Consider the following 20,527-nt stretch of genomic DNA (forward strand, 5'->3'; position numbering starts at 1 on the left):
CTGGAAGGTCCACATCGGCACGGAGACCTGAACCGAGTGGCTTCGCAAATTCGTTGGGATGCTGCTGAGACGCGTCCGCCGCCGCCGCCGCCGCCATCGTGCGTCCGCCGCCGCCATCGCACCTGCGCAAAGACGCTCCAGCGTGCACAACCTTTATTTTGGTGCAGAGCCGGTGGGGGCTCGGTGGAGCCCGGCAACATGGCAGCAGCCGGGGAGAGTTGGACCGGCGCAGGCGAGAGGCACAGCTGCTTGGAGAGGACTCCGTGGCATTTCAGTGTCTGTGTCCCCTCTCTCCCCTCCAAACACACACACACACACACACACACCAGAGCATACATACAGTATATACCAACACAAACACACACCCTCTCTATCACTCACACCAGCAGCAGCAGCACCCTGGTAGCAGATAGCTCCTGATTGGTGACTCCATCCTCGTTTAGTTTTTTTTTTAAATATATATATTTAAATATTTATCAGCAGTCCCAGGAAGAGGATTCTGGCGGCGTGTGGAATGGCGTGGGAGAGGCAGAGTGACCCCGGGCTCAGGTGGCAGCTGTGTTATGACTTCTCTGCCAGGTCATGGTGGATGGTAGGATGGATGCAACCCCCCCTCCCCCGTCTCCCCCGTCTCCTCCCTCATTCTGTATCGATCCATCCGTCTGTCTCCGTTCTGTTTTTATCTCATTCTTCCGCTCTCATTTATTTATTGAGGGATTTTTTTTGGGACGCAGATTGTGACATAATGTTGTGCATGCGCTGCATGTTTTTTCCCCCACGCGTCTTGTTGTGCGTCCGAGGCGACCGCTGGCGCCTCGAGGCCGCCGGTGGAGCCCGTTCAGGTTGTGTGGCGGTTGGATGAAGCGATGATGGCGGTGGTTTCGGGACAATGTGTTGACATCTGGCTGAACTTGGCGATCAGGCGACACTTGAATACTTTTCCCCTTGAAGTGCACTCTTCTTCATAAATTCTAATCACAGGATAATTTTGGGTGATTGACTCCGTCAGAGATATCTGGGGCTTGTCTCAAAGGGAAAGAGCTTTTTAATTAAAAACCTGCTTCAGCCACTTGAGGAAATGATTCAGACTTTATTAAGGCCATGATACTCTTCTGGGGCAACATGTGATTTTTTAATTTTTTTATGCATTTTTTCAAATGTATTTATTTGTACCTCGTAGGAGTGCATTCACTTCCCATTCAGACATGTTCATGATGATGTATTCCATTCACTCTGTGATCGTAGCTGCTGTGAAAAGCTTTTGCTGAAGCTGTGTCTTCCTCTCTTTTGACCTTTCCGTGTGTCTGCGACACAAACACCCGGAGTCTGGATCACATCAGAGAGATAATTTATTCCAGATTTCACATATTGACAACATCAATCACTCCGATCTCTCGGTAGCAGTTGCTTCATTATTTCCCCTCATGTGGCGTTTGGTGTTGATCACAGAGGCGTCTCGAGGCCTGACACAGTTTGTAAACCCGAGGGCTCGTCTCAGCGCCAGCCTGCTGCGCTCGCCGCTATGTAGGGCAGCGCTGGACCCTGTGCCGTGGGGGGGAGGGGGGGGGGGGGGAGGGGGGGGAGTCAGGGGGGGAGTCAGGGAGGGATGGCAGCCAGCATTGGGGCCCCATGCAGGGATGCAGGAGATGGGCAGGGGTCACGGGGTGCTGCAGGGTGCTACATGGTGCCACAGGGTGCTACATGGTGCTACAGGGTGCCACAGGGTGCTACATGGTGCTACGAGGCTACGGGGTGCTACAGGGTGCAGGGAGAGGGCACAGGCTGGGCATGGCTGGCAAAGGAGCATTCCCTCCCATGTGGACATGCAGTGTCTCAGCTACACAAAGCCAGGGGGGGCATTCATATCTTCAGTTTTATTTCTAGACATAAAACTGATTCAATTCCTTTTTTGTTGGGATTTCTGTTCTTGCTGATATTCTTTCTGAGTCAAAGGAAAGGACACAGTGGGAGGTAAACCCTGTTTATCCGGCTTTAAAGTTGAGAATATCTACATTTTACATGTTTACTGTTTATTTATATTACTTGATTTTTTTATATTACTTGATGTTGCTTTTGTATTTACACTGCTGCTGTAATCCCGCAATTTCCCCACTAATAAAGGATTATTCTATCTTATCTTATGTTTACCTAAGAAAATAAACACATTTAAAGGGCCACGCCAGCTGTTAAGCATTACACTTCCATCAAATTAAAGGACTTACAAGACACATATTTGACAAAAAAATGTAAGATCGAGGCAGGAGAAGCCCAGACTTAAAGTCCCTAAAAAACACATCCTACAATTCCCATAATGCAACTGGGTAGTGTCTTGTGTTAAACCCTCACTGCTTCCTAAATGCTTACTTCTTTCTAACCCCTCACCTCTGGTTTGTCATGTAGATTTTCTATAAAAATGTAAAAGAGCCCGAGCCGAAATAACCACGATGACATCACTCTGACATCATCAAGGTCATTTTCCCTCCAAAGCCACAGAAGACGTTCTACAACTGTTTTGAGTATAGTACTCCTCCTCGGGATGTGTAACGTGATCTTTAGTGAATGAAAAGCTTTTCTTGGTTGTGTTGGTGGATATTTTCCTAAAGTTGTCTCGGATTGTTTCAGTTGAAGGATTTTAACTTCTTCATTCCCTTTAAGGTCTCGTGACCAGCGTGTGGCCGTGTGTCCTTATCGGTATTCCTGGGAATCTGTGGGGTTCAGAGAGATGAAGAGGAGTTAAGTTTCAGCAATTTGTGATTACCAAGTGAAACAATGAATAGGATGTGTTTTTATTGAAAACATGTGGGTGGAATCCTGTTTGAGTCCTTTGAATCATGACGTCTGTCTTTTCATTCCTGGTAATGGCGCCGCTTCTGTCCCCATTCATCCCGGGACCACTTGAGGAAGAAACCGCTTTGCAGAAACCCCTTGAAGTCAGGTGCGACATCGCCGCATCCTCTCGTCTCTTTGCAGGTTTTGGTCTCTCATGTTCAGATGCCCCTTCTCCCTCCCTCCCTCGTTCTCTGTCTCACTCTCTCCCATCTTTTTTTCAATCTGTCTCCCTCTCCGTCCCCAGACAGACCCTCCCATCAGTGCCCATTTCCCTCCGTCTGGCTCGTCTCCTTTCCTTTTCTCTCAGATGACCCCTCCGCCGCCCCGTTCCTTCTGTCTGTCTGGCTCTCATCCCCCAACCGCTGCCCGCTCCGTGCCACCCTCACCCTTATCTCACGTCATCATATATACATCCGCCTCGCCGTCTCTTCATCTCCTCTTTATCTCCTCCTAACAGTGTCTCTTGCTTTCTCCCTCTGTCTCTCTCTTCCTCGTGTGCGCCCGCTGCACAGATGCCTGGCTTGGTTTGCAACAGCTGTCTCGCCATGTGCCGCGACCAAGTGTTGCCTTCGACGGCAGGGCCGAGTTGTGTGTGTGTGTGTGTGTGTGTGTGTGTTGTGGGGGGGGGCAGAGTGTATTAGTCATGAATATTCATGTTCCCTTGTATGTACTACCAAACAGAAAATGGCACCAGGGAGGAGACGCCACCCATCAAAAAAAAGAGGAGGGGTTGGGGTTGGCATTGGGTGAGGACGAAGGGAGGAAAGGAAGGAAGAAGCAGGGAGGAGGAAGGAGGAAGGAGAGGGAAAGTCAGGGAAACGTGATGGGAGAGTATGGGAAATTGAGGCAGACGGAGGGAGGGGAGCAGGACCAGACTGAATGGCAGGGATCCATAAAACAATACCCCCACCCTCAGAGGTGTGAAAGAGGGGGCACAATGAGAGGCGGGCACGGGGGAGAAGTGGTGAAGGGAAAAAGGGGAGCGGGGAAATTTAGGAAACAGGACGGGAACATTTTGTACTTTCAGGGCTTCGCTTCAAATCTGCAGTCAAATATCGATGAAAGCGTTGGAAAGAGGCTCGGGAGCGATGGCGTCCAGTCTGCAGCCAGGCGAGCCGCTCCGTGACTCAGTCGGTGGCGCGCTAGCATTTGGGAACGTCATTGGTTTTGCAGGTATTTGGTATGTGATTCTGATGGTGGCGCCAGAGGGAAAGTCCTGGGGATCGTCAAAGCGGTTGTGCAACTTTCAAGGCGATCCACCCAAAATCTGTTGAGATGTTTCACTCAAAACCACAATCGTCAACCTCATTGTGGCGCTGGAGGGAAAACTCTCCAAAGTCAGTGTGGGATCGGTCAGCAGAAACCAGTTTAGTTGTATGGGAGCCTAATTTTGTCGGAGACGGGGTTGAGTCGGTAGGATTCATCCACTGGGGACCACGAATGTCACGGATTTCACTGCAATCCGTCCAGTAGTTGTTGAGAAAACGTCAGTCTGGACCAAAACACCACAACCGAACAACTGACCGACCGCCCACCACCGATCGACCAACCTACCAACTGACCAATCCACTGTCATCCCCACCTGCTTCAAAATGACTTGAGACAGGAACCCAAAAGAGAAGTTCAAGCACAGTCTGTAGATCTGAAAAGCCTCAGCAGGAGGTGTGAGAAATGATACCGAGCAAAGCAAATGCATGAATGACAAAGTGCGACTACGGGGGAGATGCTGGACGAGCAAGTGAAGTGGAGGATGAAGAGCAGGAGTGAGAGAAGGGGAGAAAAAGAGGCGAGCGAGGAGATAGGAGATAGGAGATAGGCAGCGGGGGTGAGGGGCAGCAGATCTAAGCGGACCGAGGCTCTGGTGGCTCTTCCTCTCTTTCATAGAGAGCCAGGAAAAGAGATTATAGCAGCCCTGTTTTCTCCTATGGGGTGGGAGAGAAGGGGAGGGGGGCGATCGGGCTCTTCCTCTTACCGCCTCCCTTCCCCCTGCAGGCGATGATACTCTGGTAGCGCCGGCTGGACCCAAACCAGGACCAATCCTATCGTTCCACTCTGCTGGAGGAGAGCATGCTCCAATCGTCCCGATGACAAATGCTGCATATTCATTTTTACAAAGGACGGGTTTGGAGTGTTGTAATGCATCACAAGCTTTTGAGGGGGTCTGCCTCGCTCGAGACAGACCCCTTCTCACTTCCTGGTTGCCTCTGGAAGGCTGCGATTGGTGGAGGGGAACTAAAGCGCCACTGCTAGCTGCCAATGCTAGTTGCCACTGCTAGTCGCCACTGCTAGTTTTACTTCAGCAAAAGACCTCAGCACTTCTCCAGCCATTGCTTATTTGACTTCACCTCAATATTCCTAACTTCTTCATCCTCCGTATTATCAAAACAATAGTCTTAGAAAGTGTAAGAAAGAAAGAGTTATCGTTCACTTCCTGGTTGCCTCAGAAGGGCCTCAGAGGGAACGCTAGCGCTAATGCTAGTAGCCTAATGCTACTTTAAAAGACCTCAACACTTCCTCTTCTCCCACTGCTTATTTGACTTTCTAACCTTGTTATTCTGTAATCATTAGTATAACAGTGTCACAACAGTGATGAAGTGAAAGAGAGAGAGGCTTCGTTTCACTTCCTGGTTGCCCATTGGAGGGCTACGATTGGTTGAGGTCAAGAGCGCTTATGCTAGTCGCCTAATGCTACTTTTACTTCAGCTAAAAGACCTCAACACTTCTTCTACCACTGTCATTTGACTTCATATACATTTGTCTAACCTTGTCATTAATGTATAATGCTCTCACAATAGCAGTATTTCACTTCCTGGTTGCCTCTGCAGGGCTACGATTGGTTGAGGGAACCCGAGTGCGTTTGTCCTTTTTCACCGTGTGCTTCACCGACACCTTTCTCACACCGGCATCCACACAACACACAGTCATATACCCCGGCTCTCTTCTTTCTTTTCTCACACACACAACACACACAAACAGCGGGTTAATCAGAAACCTATAAACCCTCCTTGCCGGTAGGAGATAAGCGCCGTGCTGGTAGCCCTGCCCTCCTGAGAGCAGCACTCCTCTAGCGGTGCCGTGGAGCTGCCTGATAAGGGCAGGGGAGTGTGGAATACCCTAAGAGATCCAGACACACACACACACACACACACACACACACACACACACACACACACACACAGTTAGCCAGGTCTTCTGCGGAGCCAATCGGTGGTTCGCAGGGCCCCGAGGCTCCACCAATCGCGCTCCTCCATCGGGTGTTGTTAATCTCAGCGCTCAGCCTGCAGGTGGATGTGTGTGTGTGTGTGTGTGTGTGTGTGTGTGTGTGTGTGTGTGTGTGTTTAGCAGACACACTATCTTATATGCTAATGCAATCGAGTGCAAGTGAGAAAATCATACTCTGATTTAAACAAATCATAATAAATGGAGAAACAGATCTATTTATTTTTCTGCTGAACAAAAAAGTGATCGGTTCTTCTACCTATAAGATGTAATATGATCAAAATGAAATAAAAGAGTAAACGCTTCTATATTTGAAGTGAGGGGACTATGTTTTCCTACCTTGATGTACAAAGGGCCCGCACACTTTCTCGAGGGTGTTTTGGTAATTAAGTACCTCTTCTAATTAAGCCTCAACCTGTATTTCAAAGGCCGTTGGGATGCAGCTACTTCCTCAGATGAACCGGCCTCGACGCGGGGAGATATGGAAATACTGCGTTTCAACATCACAAGTCACTCGAGGAGTGGAGTCGGTATAACGAGCGATCCGTTTTCATTTCAAAGGCCCCGGCCTGTTCTCCAGAGCTTCGTGAAAAAGATTTAGAAAGAGTGAGATGAATATAGGATTAACCAAAAATGTATACGGGATAAACTTCACATTTCTGTGAACGTGGTAGTCGTGCGGTTCCCATTCTATATTCTTATTATTTATTAGTTTCTCCCTCGTGTGTGTGCAGCGATAGAGGGGCTGATTCTGTACGTGCGCGGTATCTTTATAGACTTCTTCTGCAGTAATGGAACTTGCTTTGACCTCCTTTTCAGAGGTGGAACTTCATTGGAAGCTGCTTTACACTGTTACTTCACTGCATATAGTACTTTTTACTACTTTGAAATATATATTGTTATAGGTTCAACTCCCCTGTTTAATGGAAATGTTCTCCACATGAATCAGATAGATTAAAATGCACTTCAGCCCGTGGCAGCGCTGGGGACATAAAGCTTGACATAAAGCTGAGGAAGTCAAGTTTATTTTTTTAATTATTTATTTAGTCCTGTTAAATAAAAATAAAATATCATGTTTTATTTAACATGATTCAATAATATAAAATGAGGACAGAGATTGGGCTGCTTGGTCTGAAAGTTTGAAATGGGGAAAAAATAGGAAAGAAAACCACAACAAATAAATTATATATATAAACAAAATTAAAATGAAAAACCTCCTCTGGCATCGGCTGCCTGGATGGGAGTTTTAGTCAGTTTACAAATCCTCCATTTTCATCATTATTATTATTCATCATTATTTATTACTCTCCTGATCCTTCTTTTTTCATTTATTTTTGCAATAAAAATACTTCAATGCATTATCACTAATATTAGTGAATTAAGTATAAGGGCCATTCTGTTGCCTAATGAGTTATTTTACTTTTGATAAAGAGAATCTCCTTTGTGAAGTTTTTTTTCTGAAGTCAAATCATGAATCAGGATTTTTTAAATATTATTTATTATTCACAATGGAGTCATTTTTATTGTGAGGCAGCCTATAATGCTCTGCTTATTGAACGTATTTCTAATCCTCTTTATTAAGAGAACAATAGTCTTACAATAAGGTGCGTACTTTGTGTCCTATAACCTTTACACACTTCTAGTTTGATGCTTGCCACTATTCTAACCGAGAGATATGACTTGAATATATGAATTGAATTGAATTGAATCCATATGTAATGTTCTCGTCCTGTTGAAGCTGCTGTGATGCTTCTTACTTCATCTCAGTCAAACCCACCGTTACATGTGTGAGTCGGGTCCGCTGTTCCGTGCCGGGGTCAGCATTACGCGACTGGGCCAAACTTTGTGTTTCCCTAGTGTGTGTGTGTGTGTGTGTGTGTGTGTGTGTGTGTGTGTGTGTGTGTGTGTGTGTGTGTGTGTGTGTGTGTGTGCGTGAGCGAGAGAGAGTGTGTGTAGAGATAGAGAGTGTGTGTGCTTGTGTAAACCTCCGGGGGAGAGCCGGTATACGGACGACGCAGGCGGAGAAGAGGGCCGAAGATAAAAGGGACTTTGAATGCGTCCGTTTGGGGTCGAATTTATACGCGTGGTGCCTTCAGGGTGCACGGAAAGATGCGGACACTCGTGAAGTCGGTGACTTTTTTAACTTGTTTAGAAGGTTTTTTGGGGCGGTACTACTAGACAACATGTGTCAAAAGTTAAACTCACGTTCCCAATACATATTCATATATATATTCTTTTTTTTACGCCCGCTTAAATAAACCTTAAAAATCCATTGAAGCTTCCGCCAAAGGCCGCGCGGGGTTCAAGGAGAAGAAGAAAAATCCGATGAAGCTGTAGTAGTGTTGAGGTCAGCATCGGGTCAAGTCACTCACGAACACGACCTCAGTGTCCGAGTAACAAACACGCACCTTCTTTAACGCACGCGCGCGTTATATATTTCTACAGCTGACGTCAGAGGGCTGTTTTAAAGATGGCGCAGGTTGATTAGCCAAACATAATAATGATATTAATAGAAGCGTGTGTAAGAATATGATAAGAGTTCGAGGTGCACGTACATTTATTTATTTATAATTGTTTTATCCGACGCGCACGTGACCGCGCAGGCCCGTTTAAAGAGTCTGCTCTCCACGCTGCAGGCCGCGCGCTCACACCTGAAGAGGCCAAACACACACACACACACACACACACACACACACACACACACACACACACACACACACACACACACACACACACACGCAGCCTACTGCTTTAAATCATTTATCAAACGTGTTTGAAATCTCTCTGATACTGAAATCTGACAGAATTGTATGCAATAAATGTGTTGCCTCATAACTAAAAAAAATAGAATGGATTTTTCTTTTTACAAATATACATTTTTACATTTAACGTCTCAAAAATATGAAATAAATACGAGCCAGACCAATTATGACGAGCGTTACAATGAACAGAAATAAAACACGTGAGGCCTAAACATTGTGTTTTATTCCTCTTTGCACCGTTTACAAACTATATGGACATTCCTAAATGTAGTGTTTTTATTCCGGCATATTTAACGTTGTAAATATAAACGAGAGGCCGGTGTTCTCATCAAAAGACCGCGACAATTTAATGCTCTATTTAATGAGGCGTTCACGAACACCTGTTCCACTTAAAGCACGGGTCAGATGAGCCTTTTATACACGTATTGTGATCCAGAAATGCCAAACTTAAAAACATAATAATAATAATAATAATAAAGGATCCGACAATCAAAATTAGTTTATTCATTATTATTCATTTACTAACATGTTAAACAATTTAAAGAGTACAAATTACATTTTATGTTCTTGCTGAAGACAACTGAATTAAAAGATCCAAATTTCTCGGTGACCGTGTGTGTGTGTGTGTGTGTGTGTGTGTGTGTGTGTGTGTGTGTGTGTGTGTGTGTGTGTGTGGCTCTCTTTAAGGAGTCCAGAAGCTTTTCATGTGTCTGCTTGTAAAGAGATCAAGTTGAACCAACACGTAGCAGGTGGAGCGCTCATCATCATCATCATCATCATCATCAGCTCAGTTTTATATTAATTTTAGATTCAGTGACGTCAGCCGCCGCGCACTTCCGCCCACGAAAGGTCATCGGTCATGTCTCCTCAATCTGAATTGATCAGAATATTAAAAAAGTTTGTGCTCTTGTGGTGATAAATATCGAGCCCAGTCAGGAGTCGTGTACGTGCACGTGCTAGTGCACGCCCCTATACCTTATTCATGACCAAAATAAATAAATAAACAAACAGAGGGATCCACTGTGGACGTGTGTCCGAAAAGACGGTCAGTCACGTGACACAACGCCGTCATTACAACGAGGTCACGTTTCACAAACTGGCCCCGCTGGGTGCACGTGCACGCGCCTACCTCTCGTACGTAAAGGTATCATACACGTCGGTATCACACACACACACACACACACACACACACACACACACACACACACACACACACACACACACACACACACACACACACACACAGAAACTATTTTACACTTTATTTATTTATTTGCTTCGCGGTGAGAGCTACTAATCCTCCGCGTCCACGGTTTACTCTGAGCCCGTCTTTAATTCCTCTAAACCCCCAGCTGCCGCCCTGGTTCCTCGCTGAACACGACAGACTGCGAGCCGCTCCGGTTATTAATAATTCAGCAGACCCCCCCCCCCCCCCCCCCCCCCCCCCCCCCCCCCCCCCCCCCCCCCCCCCCACACACACACACACACACACACTCCCCAACCCGGCGCTCCGCTTCCTCCGGCCGCGGGACCCCCACCACCACGCACGCTCTCGCTGGAGCGCGCGCACTTCCTACAAACTATTCGTTTGTTTATCTTTATTTGACGATATATATTGTTTTTGCCGACTCTCACACACACACGTGAGGGGAGGAATAGTTAGGGGAGGGCACGCGCGTGCACGTCCTGGTCCTCGCGGGGTTTCTGTACAGCCTCCAGGCGGTCACTCTGTCAGCACCAAAGTGCTCGCGAGCTGCTTCCGTCCGTTTGAAGTCGCCGACGCCGCAACTTTCTCTCACTCTCTCTCTCTCTCTCTCTCTCTCTCTCTCTCTCCTTCTCTCTCTCTCTCCGGACGCCGAGGGACCAGGTGAGGGAGGTGGAGGGACGGTCCCGTGTACGGAGTCCGGAGCGCGCACGAAGGTGGTGGCGGCGGCGGCGGAGGTGGTGATAGTGGTGGTGGTGGTGAGGTGGCGAGGGGGGAGAAACAGCGCGCGCCCCTCCTCCCCCCTCTCTGCAGGAGCAACAGCTGATTTGGGAGAGCGCGTCGCAGCAGAGAGCGCGAGCTTCGCTTACTTACTGTCTGTCGGTGCTCACACTGCCTCGCGTCGGGGGTCGACTCGGACGGTGACGGTTGTCGGTGTCGCGGCGACGTTACGGGTGGACATTACGTCACGGCACGGTACCGGGACAGACCCCGCCCACCACCTCGGAGGATTTTTTTTTGTTCATGGGAATATTGACAAGGTGAACGCGAGCGTAAACACCTTGCGTGGAGAAGTCGGTGCAGCGGACGACCTGGATTACTGCGCTCCACTCCCGCGCCTTCACTGAGAGGAGCTGACTACACCCCCACCCTCACACACACAAACACACACACACACACACACACAAACCGGGCACCAGGCCGTGTTTGAGGGCTTCTCCTCGCTTCCGGTAGAAGGCCCCCTCTCTCTCTCTCTCTCTCTCCCACACACTTTTTTTTTTTTTTTTGGAAGCCGAACTTTTCGAGAGTGGAAAAATGGGTCTCTGAGAGGTGCTTGGCTCGAGTCCCTCCACGCCACAATGGTACGTGCTGTGTAAACCAAATCATTTGCTCATTTGTGCAGTCAGCGTTTCACATCCAGTTAGCTGCTCATGTCTAATCATACGCAGACTTTTACTTTTCAACTTTAGTGCGCTGAGTTACACACTTCTAATTTTAGTGTGTATGTGTGTGTGTGTTACTGTGTGTGTACTTGTGTAGCTAATGCGTAACAGTCACTAAAAGAGTGTGCCAAGTCCTTCCACCTACCTGGATATGTTTCCTGTCGCAGTTATTATGGGGATTTTTTTTTAATTACGTGTTTTTGTTGCTGTTATTGTTTGTTTTAAATAATGTTGCTGCTGGAAAAACATAATGCAACTTATTTTTTGTGTTATTACAGTTGCACAACATGTGTGTTACTTGCCAAAATCGACGCCCACCCACCAACGGCCTATTTATAGGCGCACACATGAGACGCGTTATCGCGTGTCATATCCCCCGTTAGCAGCTCATCAAGAGGCGCAAACACGGTTTATTGTACAAAAACAAAAACAGGTCATACGTGGTGACATGCACGTGCAACCTCGAGCTCAAACCCCACCTATAAAAAGGCAAAGTTTAACAGAGTTTGGAAAGTTGGCAGTGAGAGGATTGGAGCTTTATTCTCACAATGCGCCCGTTTAGATTTGTGCGTAATTACGCACGGCGGTTTGAACCAAGTCCTTCATTAGGCAGGTGATTTGTTTGTCACAGAGCAAAAGTTCGATCAGCTTTCTTTCCTCCATCATCATTTGAGATTTTAGTTGTGCTTTTCCTTATAATTTAAATTGGCCGAGTACTTTTTTTCTGAAAAGAAAACCTGTTATTATTTCTTGTTTTATCCCCATTTGCCCCGCAGAGCATATGTGTTTAAATTGGCAAACGCCTCCCCTGTGAGGTTGTGAAAGCGCACGTTTGAATGCAGCTCTTGTAGGTTTTCAAAATAGCAACAAGAAGTCTGTCTTCTACAGAATTATGAAATGCAGCTCACACATCCTTGACCCCTGCAACAGATCTTTTTTCTTTTTTTTCCTCCTTTTTATTTTTTGGCAAGATATGAGTCAAGTCAGGCAATAGTTAGGGGAACCTCCCACATACAACCTTGGAGCTGCTCAGATACCAGGAAGGGGGGGGGATCTTATTTGCACATGAATATGGAAGATTATTAGTATGAATAATTATTTGTTTACGAGCATCCTTCGCTGACATGGCGGCCGTCCAAGAAGCTTGTCAGTTAAAAAAAAAAAAAAGATACAGAATTCAGGACAGGCCTCACATGGGATTATCTCGACATGTTATTCTCCCACTTATAGCTGCAACTCACCTCGTTTTTTCTCTTCTATTTCCGAAAGGGTACGGCTATATTGTGAGGTTGTGCCAAATATCTCAGTTGCATGTTGGTTTAGTCAGAATGCACTGGAGGCATCTGTCAATCAGTGTCAGGATCACGTCTTCTCTGCGGGGACGAGCCGACAACCGTGGCCCAGCGGGTTATCGGTTCTTACCAAAAACATGTCGGGAAGCGAAGAAGAAAAAAAAAGGCAGAGTGACCCAGTGAGGCTGACGTGTTCATCAGACCTCCGTGGTGAGCAATATCGGTCACGTTGTCAGTGTCAGAGCATGAGAAACAAATACGGTAATCATGGAGTGCTGTGTAAATAGTTGGGGTAATTGTATCCCGCACTGTGTGTGTGTGTGTGTGTGTGTGTGTGTGTGTGTGTGTGTGTGCGTGTGTGCGGCCCACCACATGATGATCCAGTCCTGTGTGATCTTCCTTCTTGGCCGTCGCTGCCAGCGTGATGTCATCCCTCGCCGTACACAGAGTAATACGCGTTTATGTCGGCCCTGCATGGCCTTGACAGTTCCCTGGTTAAAAAAGCAACAACACATAAAGGCTTCATCAGGATACGGTCGCTCATGCGGCGTGTGCGCTCTTTGTCGTGTAGTTTAAAGATGGCGGGGGCTCTGACGGCGTCACTGTTAGCTCAGAGGATGAGGTTGTCCGGTGGGATTGGTTTTTAAGCCGCTGAAGCTGTTTGTTGCGGCGAGGTGCGATCACATGGGGAGGGGCAAGCGAAGGCCCGTGGGCTGAAAGTAGCACGTTTCTCTTTTAAAGTCCTGAAACTGGTAGAGGCGTCAAACCAGAGCGGTCCAAACCAGAGCGGTCCAAATGGAAGCCTCGGAGGCCGAGATGTGCTGACCTTTAGTCACTCTGAAGAGTCGAGCGTCACAAACGCTGCATCCCACGGTTCCCACGATGCACCTCGGTAGCGTCAGTCATTCTATTGGCTCCTTCCCGTTGAGCGCCCTCTCCTTTCAAACTCCACGGCCCGAGTTTGTACCGCAGGCCGTCTGTCAAATATTCGATGCCGGATGTCTCGATTCAAGACGACGTCATCGTGATTTTGTAGGCCGAGATAATAAGCCATGTGGTGAAGTAGCCGTTATACTTCCACATTTAGTTTTTATGACCTTCGTCATACACTAAGCTATAGGCGGACCACTTGGCGTGATGATCTCTCATATAAGCCACTTTGTTGGCAACCGCCTTTTTTTAAGGACACGTACGTAAAAGCTTCAGAATTCCCCAGAAGGGTCTTTTCTGACGTATTTCATGTCGTTGTAGAAAACATGAATATAGCTTTGAAATAACCGCAGACCTTATTTCAGGCGTCTCAACCCAAAAACCCATTCAAGAGAAGCTCATTGGCCTCGAGATGAGGGAACCAGAAGTGCACGAACACAAACTCATTGCACGGCTTCTTGAGGACGCTCTGTGGTCACGTGTGGAGTCGGAGTCTCCATGATGGAGAAAAAAAAATAGATTTTACGAGAGCCAGCGTTTGGTCTGCTGGAGGAAAAATGGCGGCCTCCAAAGTTCTTCCTCTTCATGCTTCCTCCGTGAAGAGGAAGCGGATATGAAGGACTCACGAAACCATCTTATCTTCAGGTGATTATATATTGATTTAGCATACTTATTTTTGCTATATTTAATTTCTGCAGATAGAACCTCCCAACCTCCCACACACACACAAACACACACACACGCACACACACTAAATGCTACAAATGTTTTTTTTAATGGTTTACAAAGTACAGGCGAACAAAAAACACAGCAGTTCATAGGCAGCTTAACATTCCTCTCGTTTGCTTTTTTTTTTCTCCAATATTCCATGTCAGCCCTCTTCAGGGTCACCTTGAAACGTCTGTTAAAAAATAAAACTATTTTAGCAAATAGTACAACATTTAAAACACGCGTAAAGTGATCCCTTCTTCAAATGGAGCGTTTTACTCTGGAGGAGACGGACGGTAACCTGAGATCCAAAGTGCTGAGATGAGCTTCTCAGAGCCGGATGAAAAACCCTGCGATCGTCTCACCCGTTCCCAAGAGCCTCTGCGCCTCCAGATCCCAGATCAGTTAGTTTGCGTTCTTGAACTTGTCTTAAAGACACTTTTTTTAGATGTACATTTTCTTTTCCTTTCTTTCTTTTCCTTCTTCTTCTTCTTTGTTAGTTGCAGCGCCTCATCAAGCTCCCGCTGATCACATTACAGCCTCTAACTCTTCCATCTCATTTCTAACCCGGCCCTCAATTACTTTATCAAGACTTAACCCTCACATTAATTGGTTTCACTAGACACCCCAGACTGCACACCAGCTGTGTGACCGAGTAATTTGAATCTACTTAATTTGGGAAGGTGTTGGTATCTTCTGCCTTCTGAGTTTAATTTGGAGGAAAAAAAAGAAAAACACAACAACAATACACGTATTTCCTCTCTTTGCTCTCGTCTTTAGGGCCTTAATGAGGAATTAGAGCCAATAGCATTATTCATTAAACAGAGCTTGCCAGCTATTTATCACTGTAACAATATTAGCATATTTGTTTAAATTTTCAACACTTCTTTTTCTTTTTCCCGTAACCAGGTTTAGCATTTTTAATAATCTGGCATTGAATGCATCGCACCAAATTGAATGCTGAAAAAGAACCAGCGGCAAGCCCCAGAAACATACAAAAAATATATAAACACACACACACACACTCCTCTAATTACCTCCTCCCCAGCTCGCCTTGTCTCCTTCCTCACCTCCTGAGATGCAGGTGTAAAATATCACATTTTTCCAGCGTTCCTCCCTGAGGTGGCGCTGGCTCGGACTCACACAACGTACATTTCTCTCTCTTTCATATCCTCTTCCCCGCCTCACTTCTTTTTTCTTCTTCTCTCCTACAAACAAGTTCCCCCTCCTCCCGTCCCTCCCTCTCTTTGATGTGCCTGCCACATCTGCACAGGTTTGTTAGCGTGTTACCAGGTGAAGAATGAGGATACAATTAGGCTCTGAGTGAAAGTGGGACTGGGTGGGATGTCAGTTCTGAGAAGATAAAAGTCTCTGATGCTCCGGATAAAACGATTGGTCGCTGGGATGCTCGGTGATTGCGAGGATGCCCGTCTCTCGTGGATTGTGTATCAGAAGCATGGGAACACAGGTGTGTGTGTGTGTGATCAAAAGAATGAGAGAGACGGGGTGAAGTATGTATATGTGCTCTAATAAATCCAGAGCCAGGACCGAGAGCCAACTCCAGATCCCACTTATTGTGCAAATGTTGAGGTCATGATCCAGATTCATGTCTGCAACACAGGAGGCTCAGTTGGCCTCGTCGCATGCTTGTGAGAGCACACTGGTCGATTGACCCCTCACTAAGTCCCGCCCCTCGAACACGGACCGGCCAATCAGAGCTTTGGCCACATACCAGACAGATTCTCGTGCGATGGTTTCAGATGTTCTCCGTGCTGAGCTAGTCGCGGCTAAACGTTGTGTGATAGTGATCGTTACCCGGAGAGGCTGGAAGGAGATGTACGTTTCTACCAGGCGGAAACTTACGTTTCTGCCCAGTGAAGCCAATGTCTAAAAACATCCTTTTTCCTGACCACCAGGGGGCGACTCCTCTGGTTGTATAGAAGTCTATATAAATGACTCAATTCTCTCTTGATTTATTCCCTCAGTAAACATTGTAAACATGAGTTTATGTCTCAATCTCTAGTTTCAAGTCTTCTTCAATACAGCATGATGTTCATTTAGTAAATTATGATCCATTTAGAGTCACATAGACCAGTGATTTTCAACCACTGTGCCGTGGCAAACCCAGTGTGCCGTGAGATCGTCAGGTGTGCCGTGGGAAAATGTCCAATTTTACTTAATTGGTCCAAAAAAATAATAATAATAATAACCTACCATATACACTGTATTGTGCTACATTGTGTCATTTTGTAACTTTGTTGGTTGTTGGTTTGCCGTGGGATTTTTCTATTGTAGAAAATGTGCCGCGGCTCAAAAAAGGTTGAAAAACACTGACATAGACCATAACGCGTTTGATTGACAGGTCACTGCCGCTACCAGAGACGTGTCCGCCGTCACTACGTCACTTCTCCGCTTTCCAAATATGATTATATGGCTTCCTTTTATCGGTTGCAAAAACAAAAAAACATGGTGATGTCCGAAATCCAAGATGGCGACAGTGAATAAAGACAGGCTCATCTCTACAGGATCATTGTTGTTGCTTAATGTCATTGTCTTCTGTCTCGATCACCAGGTGACGGTGTGGTTCCTTTACACCGTGATCTGTAGCTTTAGCTTCCATCAGTTTGACGTCCTGCATATATCCTTCAAACATATTGTAGCCCCATGTGTTTACTGCCAGTGTGGCTCCATGGTGGCTCTAACAGAGTAGCACAGGGGGCGGAGCTTAACTTAAGTTGCTTACGCAACTTTTGGCATTTCAGGTATAAACATAAACACAAAATATGGCTGACTGTGACAAAGTGGAGTTTCTTGAGTACACACAATTATAAGTGATGCAATAATGACATGTCATTACACATTTTATTTTGACATATTTTGTCATATTTGCACGCAGAACAAGTTTTACTCTATGACAGTATGCATTAAATTACAGGCAAATATACCGAACGTTGCCTTTTAGTTTATGGTTTACCATTCATAAATTATTTGTGAGTTTGGGCTAGATGGATTTGGGACCTGGGTAAGACACTTAACCCCCTCATCGCTGAAGGCTGTGCCATCAGTGTATGAATGAAACTTTTAATTTTTAACTTTGAGTGGTGTTTCTTTGTACTCTTTTCTCGCCGTTGGTCGAATTTTTTTTATCCTAAGTTGTCTGGAACTAACACAACAGTCTGATGTCTTGTGAAATTCCCTTATTTGCTTTCTTTCCCATGTTGATCTTAGCCTAGCTTAGCATAAAGACTGGCGACGAGGACAGCTAGCCTGGCTCTGTCCAAAGTTTAAAAAAGATGGCTAGCAACACATCTAAATTTGACTAATTAACACAGAAATTTCAAAAGCAATAGTTGTGTTTTTGGGGGACATGTTGCTTGAACTATTGGTGCAAACCTCCGGTGACAGTTTTATTTTTTTACATTCAGATAGGACAGGTCGCTGTTTACCTCTCCTGACGGCCTCATGTGTGACGTGTACTGCGTGTGCCAGTCTGAGATTTAACCAGATTGTTTTACCAGTGCAGTTAAACTCAAAACCTCTTTATCTAGAAACATTTTACATCTCCAAACAGGAGTTGTTCGGGCTTGTGAACAGCTGTGAACACAACATGAGCATATTATCACCTTTTAAGTTCATGTGGTGAACTCATGTCCACATCCAGCAGTAAAGGAGCAACACAACCTTCATGTGGAGCTAACGTCTCCCGTTAGGAGCTAACGTCTCCCGTTCGGAGCTAACGTCTCCCTTTAGGAGCTAACGTCTCCCGTTCGGAGCTAACGTCTCCCGTTAGGAGCTAACGTCTCCCGTTCGGAGCTAACGTCTCCCGTTCGGAGCTAACGTCTCCCTTTAGGAGCTAACGTCTCCCGTTAGGAGCTAACGTCTCCCGTTCGGAGCTAACGTCTCCCTTTAGGAGCTAACGTCTCCCTTTAGGAGCTAACGTCTCACGATAGGAGCTAACGTCTCCCGTTCGGAGCTAACGTCTCCCTTTAGGAGCTAACGTCTCCCTTTAGGAGCTAACGTCTCACGATAGGAGCTAACGTCTCCCGTTCGGAGCTAACGTCTCCCGTTCGGAGCTAACGTCTCCCGTTAGGAGCTAACGTCTTCCGTTCGGAGCTAACGTCTCCCGTTCGGAGCTAACGTCTCCCGTTAGGAGCTAACGTCTCCCGTTCGGAGCCGTGCAAATACTGCAGGAGGGTTTTTAGAGCTTTCAGATGGAAAACATGATGCGAGCCGTGAGAGTGAACCACAACTGACACGTTTTCGGTCCAGAAAATGTAAAACAACTGAATTTAAAAAAACACTTAAAGCTCCTTATTGCTGAGAGAAACACGATAAAGTCAGAGGATGATTCTGTGGGTTGATCACGACGAGCAAACCGTTTCACACAGAAACCTCACATCTTAATGTGTCTCGTCTCCAGATCTTACACATGGCATTAATACGCGTCTCGTGTCCACTTTGAGATCCCGTTGCTCTTTTTAACCCTATGTGCAATAATTTAAATGTGTACTATGCATTTATTTATCCTGTATATTTAAACAAATATTATTTTTATATTATACTATTCCTGCCTTTTTACACACTTCATCATAGCTCCCATTTATTTTTTATTTGCACTGCAGTTTTTATATTCTAACATACATTCTTCACATATTCCTTATGTATATTTCTCCATATGCGCTGTTGTTAAATTGAAGTATAATGTAATTATATTTACACACTTATTCCCTGTTTATTTCCTAGATTTCTCTAATTGATATTTATATTTTCTAGAATAGAAGTAACCTAACACAATTTACCCAAAGGACTCAATAAAGGATTTCTGATTCTGATATAAATTCATAGAGAGAAGAAGTTTGCTGCTACACCATAAAAGAGTTGAGAGTGTTTTCTCCGTGGCGGAGGGTGTTTGTGGCCGAGCGGGAACCGGGCCTGTGTGTGTGTGTGTCTGCTAACACAAAGAGTTCAGAGCTCACAAATGGGGCTAGTTTGTCCTCACACACATGTGATTTGAATCTCCTCGGCTCGCTCGCGCTCAAAAAAAAAAAGTGCCACGGCGGATTCCCCCCGACCCGTTGAGCAAATCTCTCTAATGCATCACACGCACACGGAAAAGAGAGGGAGAATCGGACTGTGGCTTTGACCGAGACAAACCGCGGGTTGTGAAACGTCGTCCTCTTCCTCCTTTCCACTTTGTTTGGGACACTGTCTGCTCCCCACCGATACCATCTGACAACCACTCCAGTGTTGTGTTACAGCCACCAAAAGAGTCAACATCCCAGACATCAAATGATCTGCGCTTATTCTAGCTCGGGGCCGGCCATATGGATTCGGCATATGCTCCACACACACATATATATATATATATATATATATAGAAACACACACATGTATAATTGATACCATGCTCCATACAGACTGAAGGAAAAGGGGCCAGTGCTGCAGGGAGCGACTTCAAACAATCAGTCTCAAACAAACAATAGGAAGATATGGACAGAGATACGCTTCTTTCATTATCGGACCCTTTTACAAAATAAATATGCATATTGTTTTACCCTTTTTTCTATTATTATTATGATCTCCATCGCCTGCGCTGCACACACATCTTCAAGCGGCTCGAGCTCGGCGGTCGGAGGCCGCGCTGCTCTGTGATTACCGACTGAGTCGAACATCCCTCAGTCGAGGAGCTTACAGAAAGCCCCGGCAGCTCCGCAAGGCCGCCATTTAGTGGCACAAATGGTTTGGAAAATGGTTTCCCTTCGGTGTTCCCCCGCATATTAATGGTGACGAGCCAGAGGTCGGATGGCGAGGCCGAACGCCATGAGGAGTGTTTTCTCTCAGTCACTCGGATGACTTGAATTCTAACTTTCTTTTCCTTTTTTTTTCTCCTTTTTTTTAAGCGAGTGAACGCTCCACGTGGCCCTCACCAAACCAAAAAACCCGATGTTAATCAATCTGCTCACACACACACACACACACACACAGGTGCCCTTCCCGTGTCACAGCGGGGGGAGAAGAAAAAGAAAGGAAAAGGGAAAAGCTGTAACCTCTCATTCCGAAGGATTTGAATAGCCGCCCCCCCTCCCTCCTCGCCTGGGATTTATTACAGCGCCGCGTGTTTATGCGTGTGTCTGCGCGTGC

General features: G+C 46.2%; 1 protein-coding gene across 1 annotated transcript in view; it reads left to right on the forward strand.

Annotated features, from left to right (window-relative positions):
* Nucleotides 1-514: 514 nt before the first annotated feature.
* Nucleotides 515-20,527, forward strand: part of nfixb (nuclear factor I/Xb) — a gene marked incomplete at its 5' end in the record, with an annotated part of 137,564 nt that continues 117,551 nt past the window's right edge. The window contains one exon of the mRNA XM_079233637.1: nt 515-592. Coding sequence (XP_079089763.1) covers nt 515-592 — 78 coding nt within the window. The remainder of the gene's footprint in view (nt 593-20,527) is intronic.

Source organism: Taurulus bubalis (assembly GCF_910589615.1).
Source record: "Taurulus bubalis genome assembly, chromosome: 17".
Lineage (NCBI taxonomy): Eukaryota > Metazoa > Chordata > Actinopteri > Perciformes > Cottidae > Taurulus > Taurulus bubalis.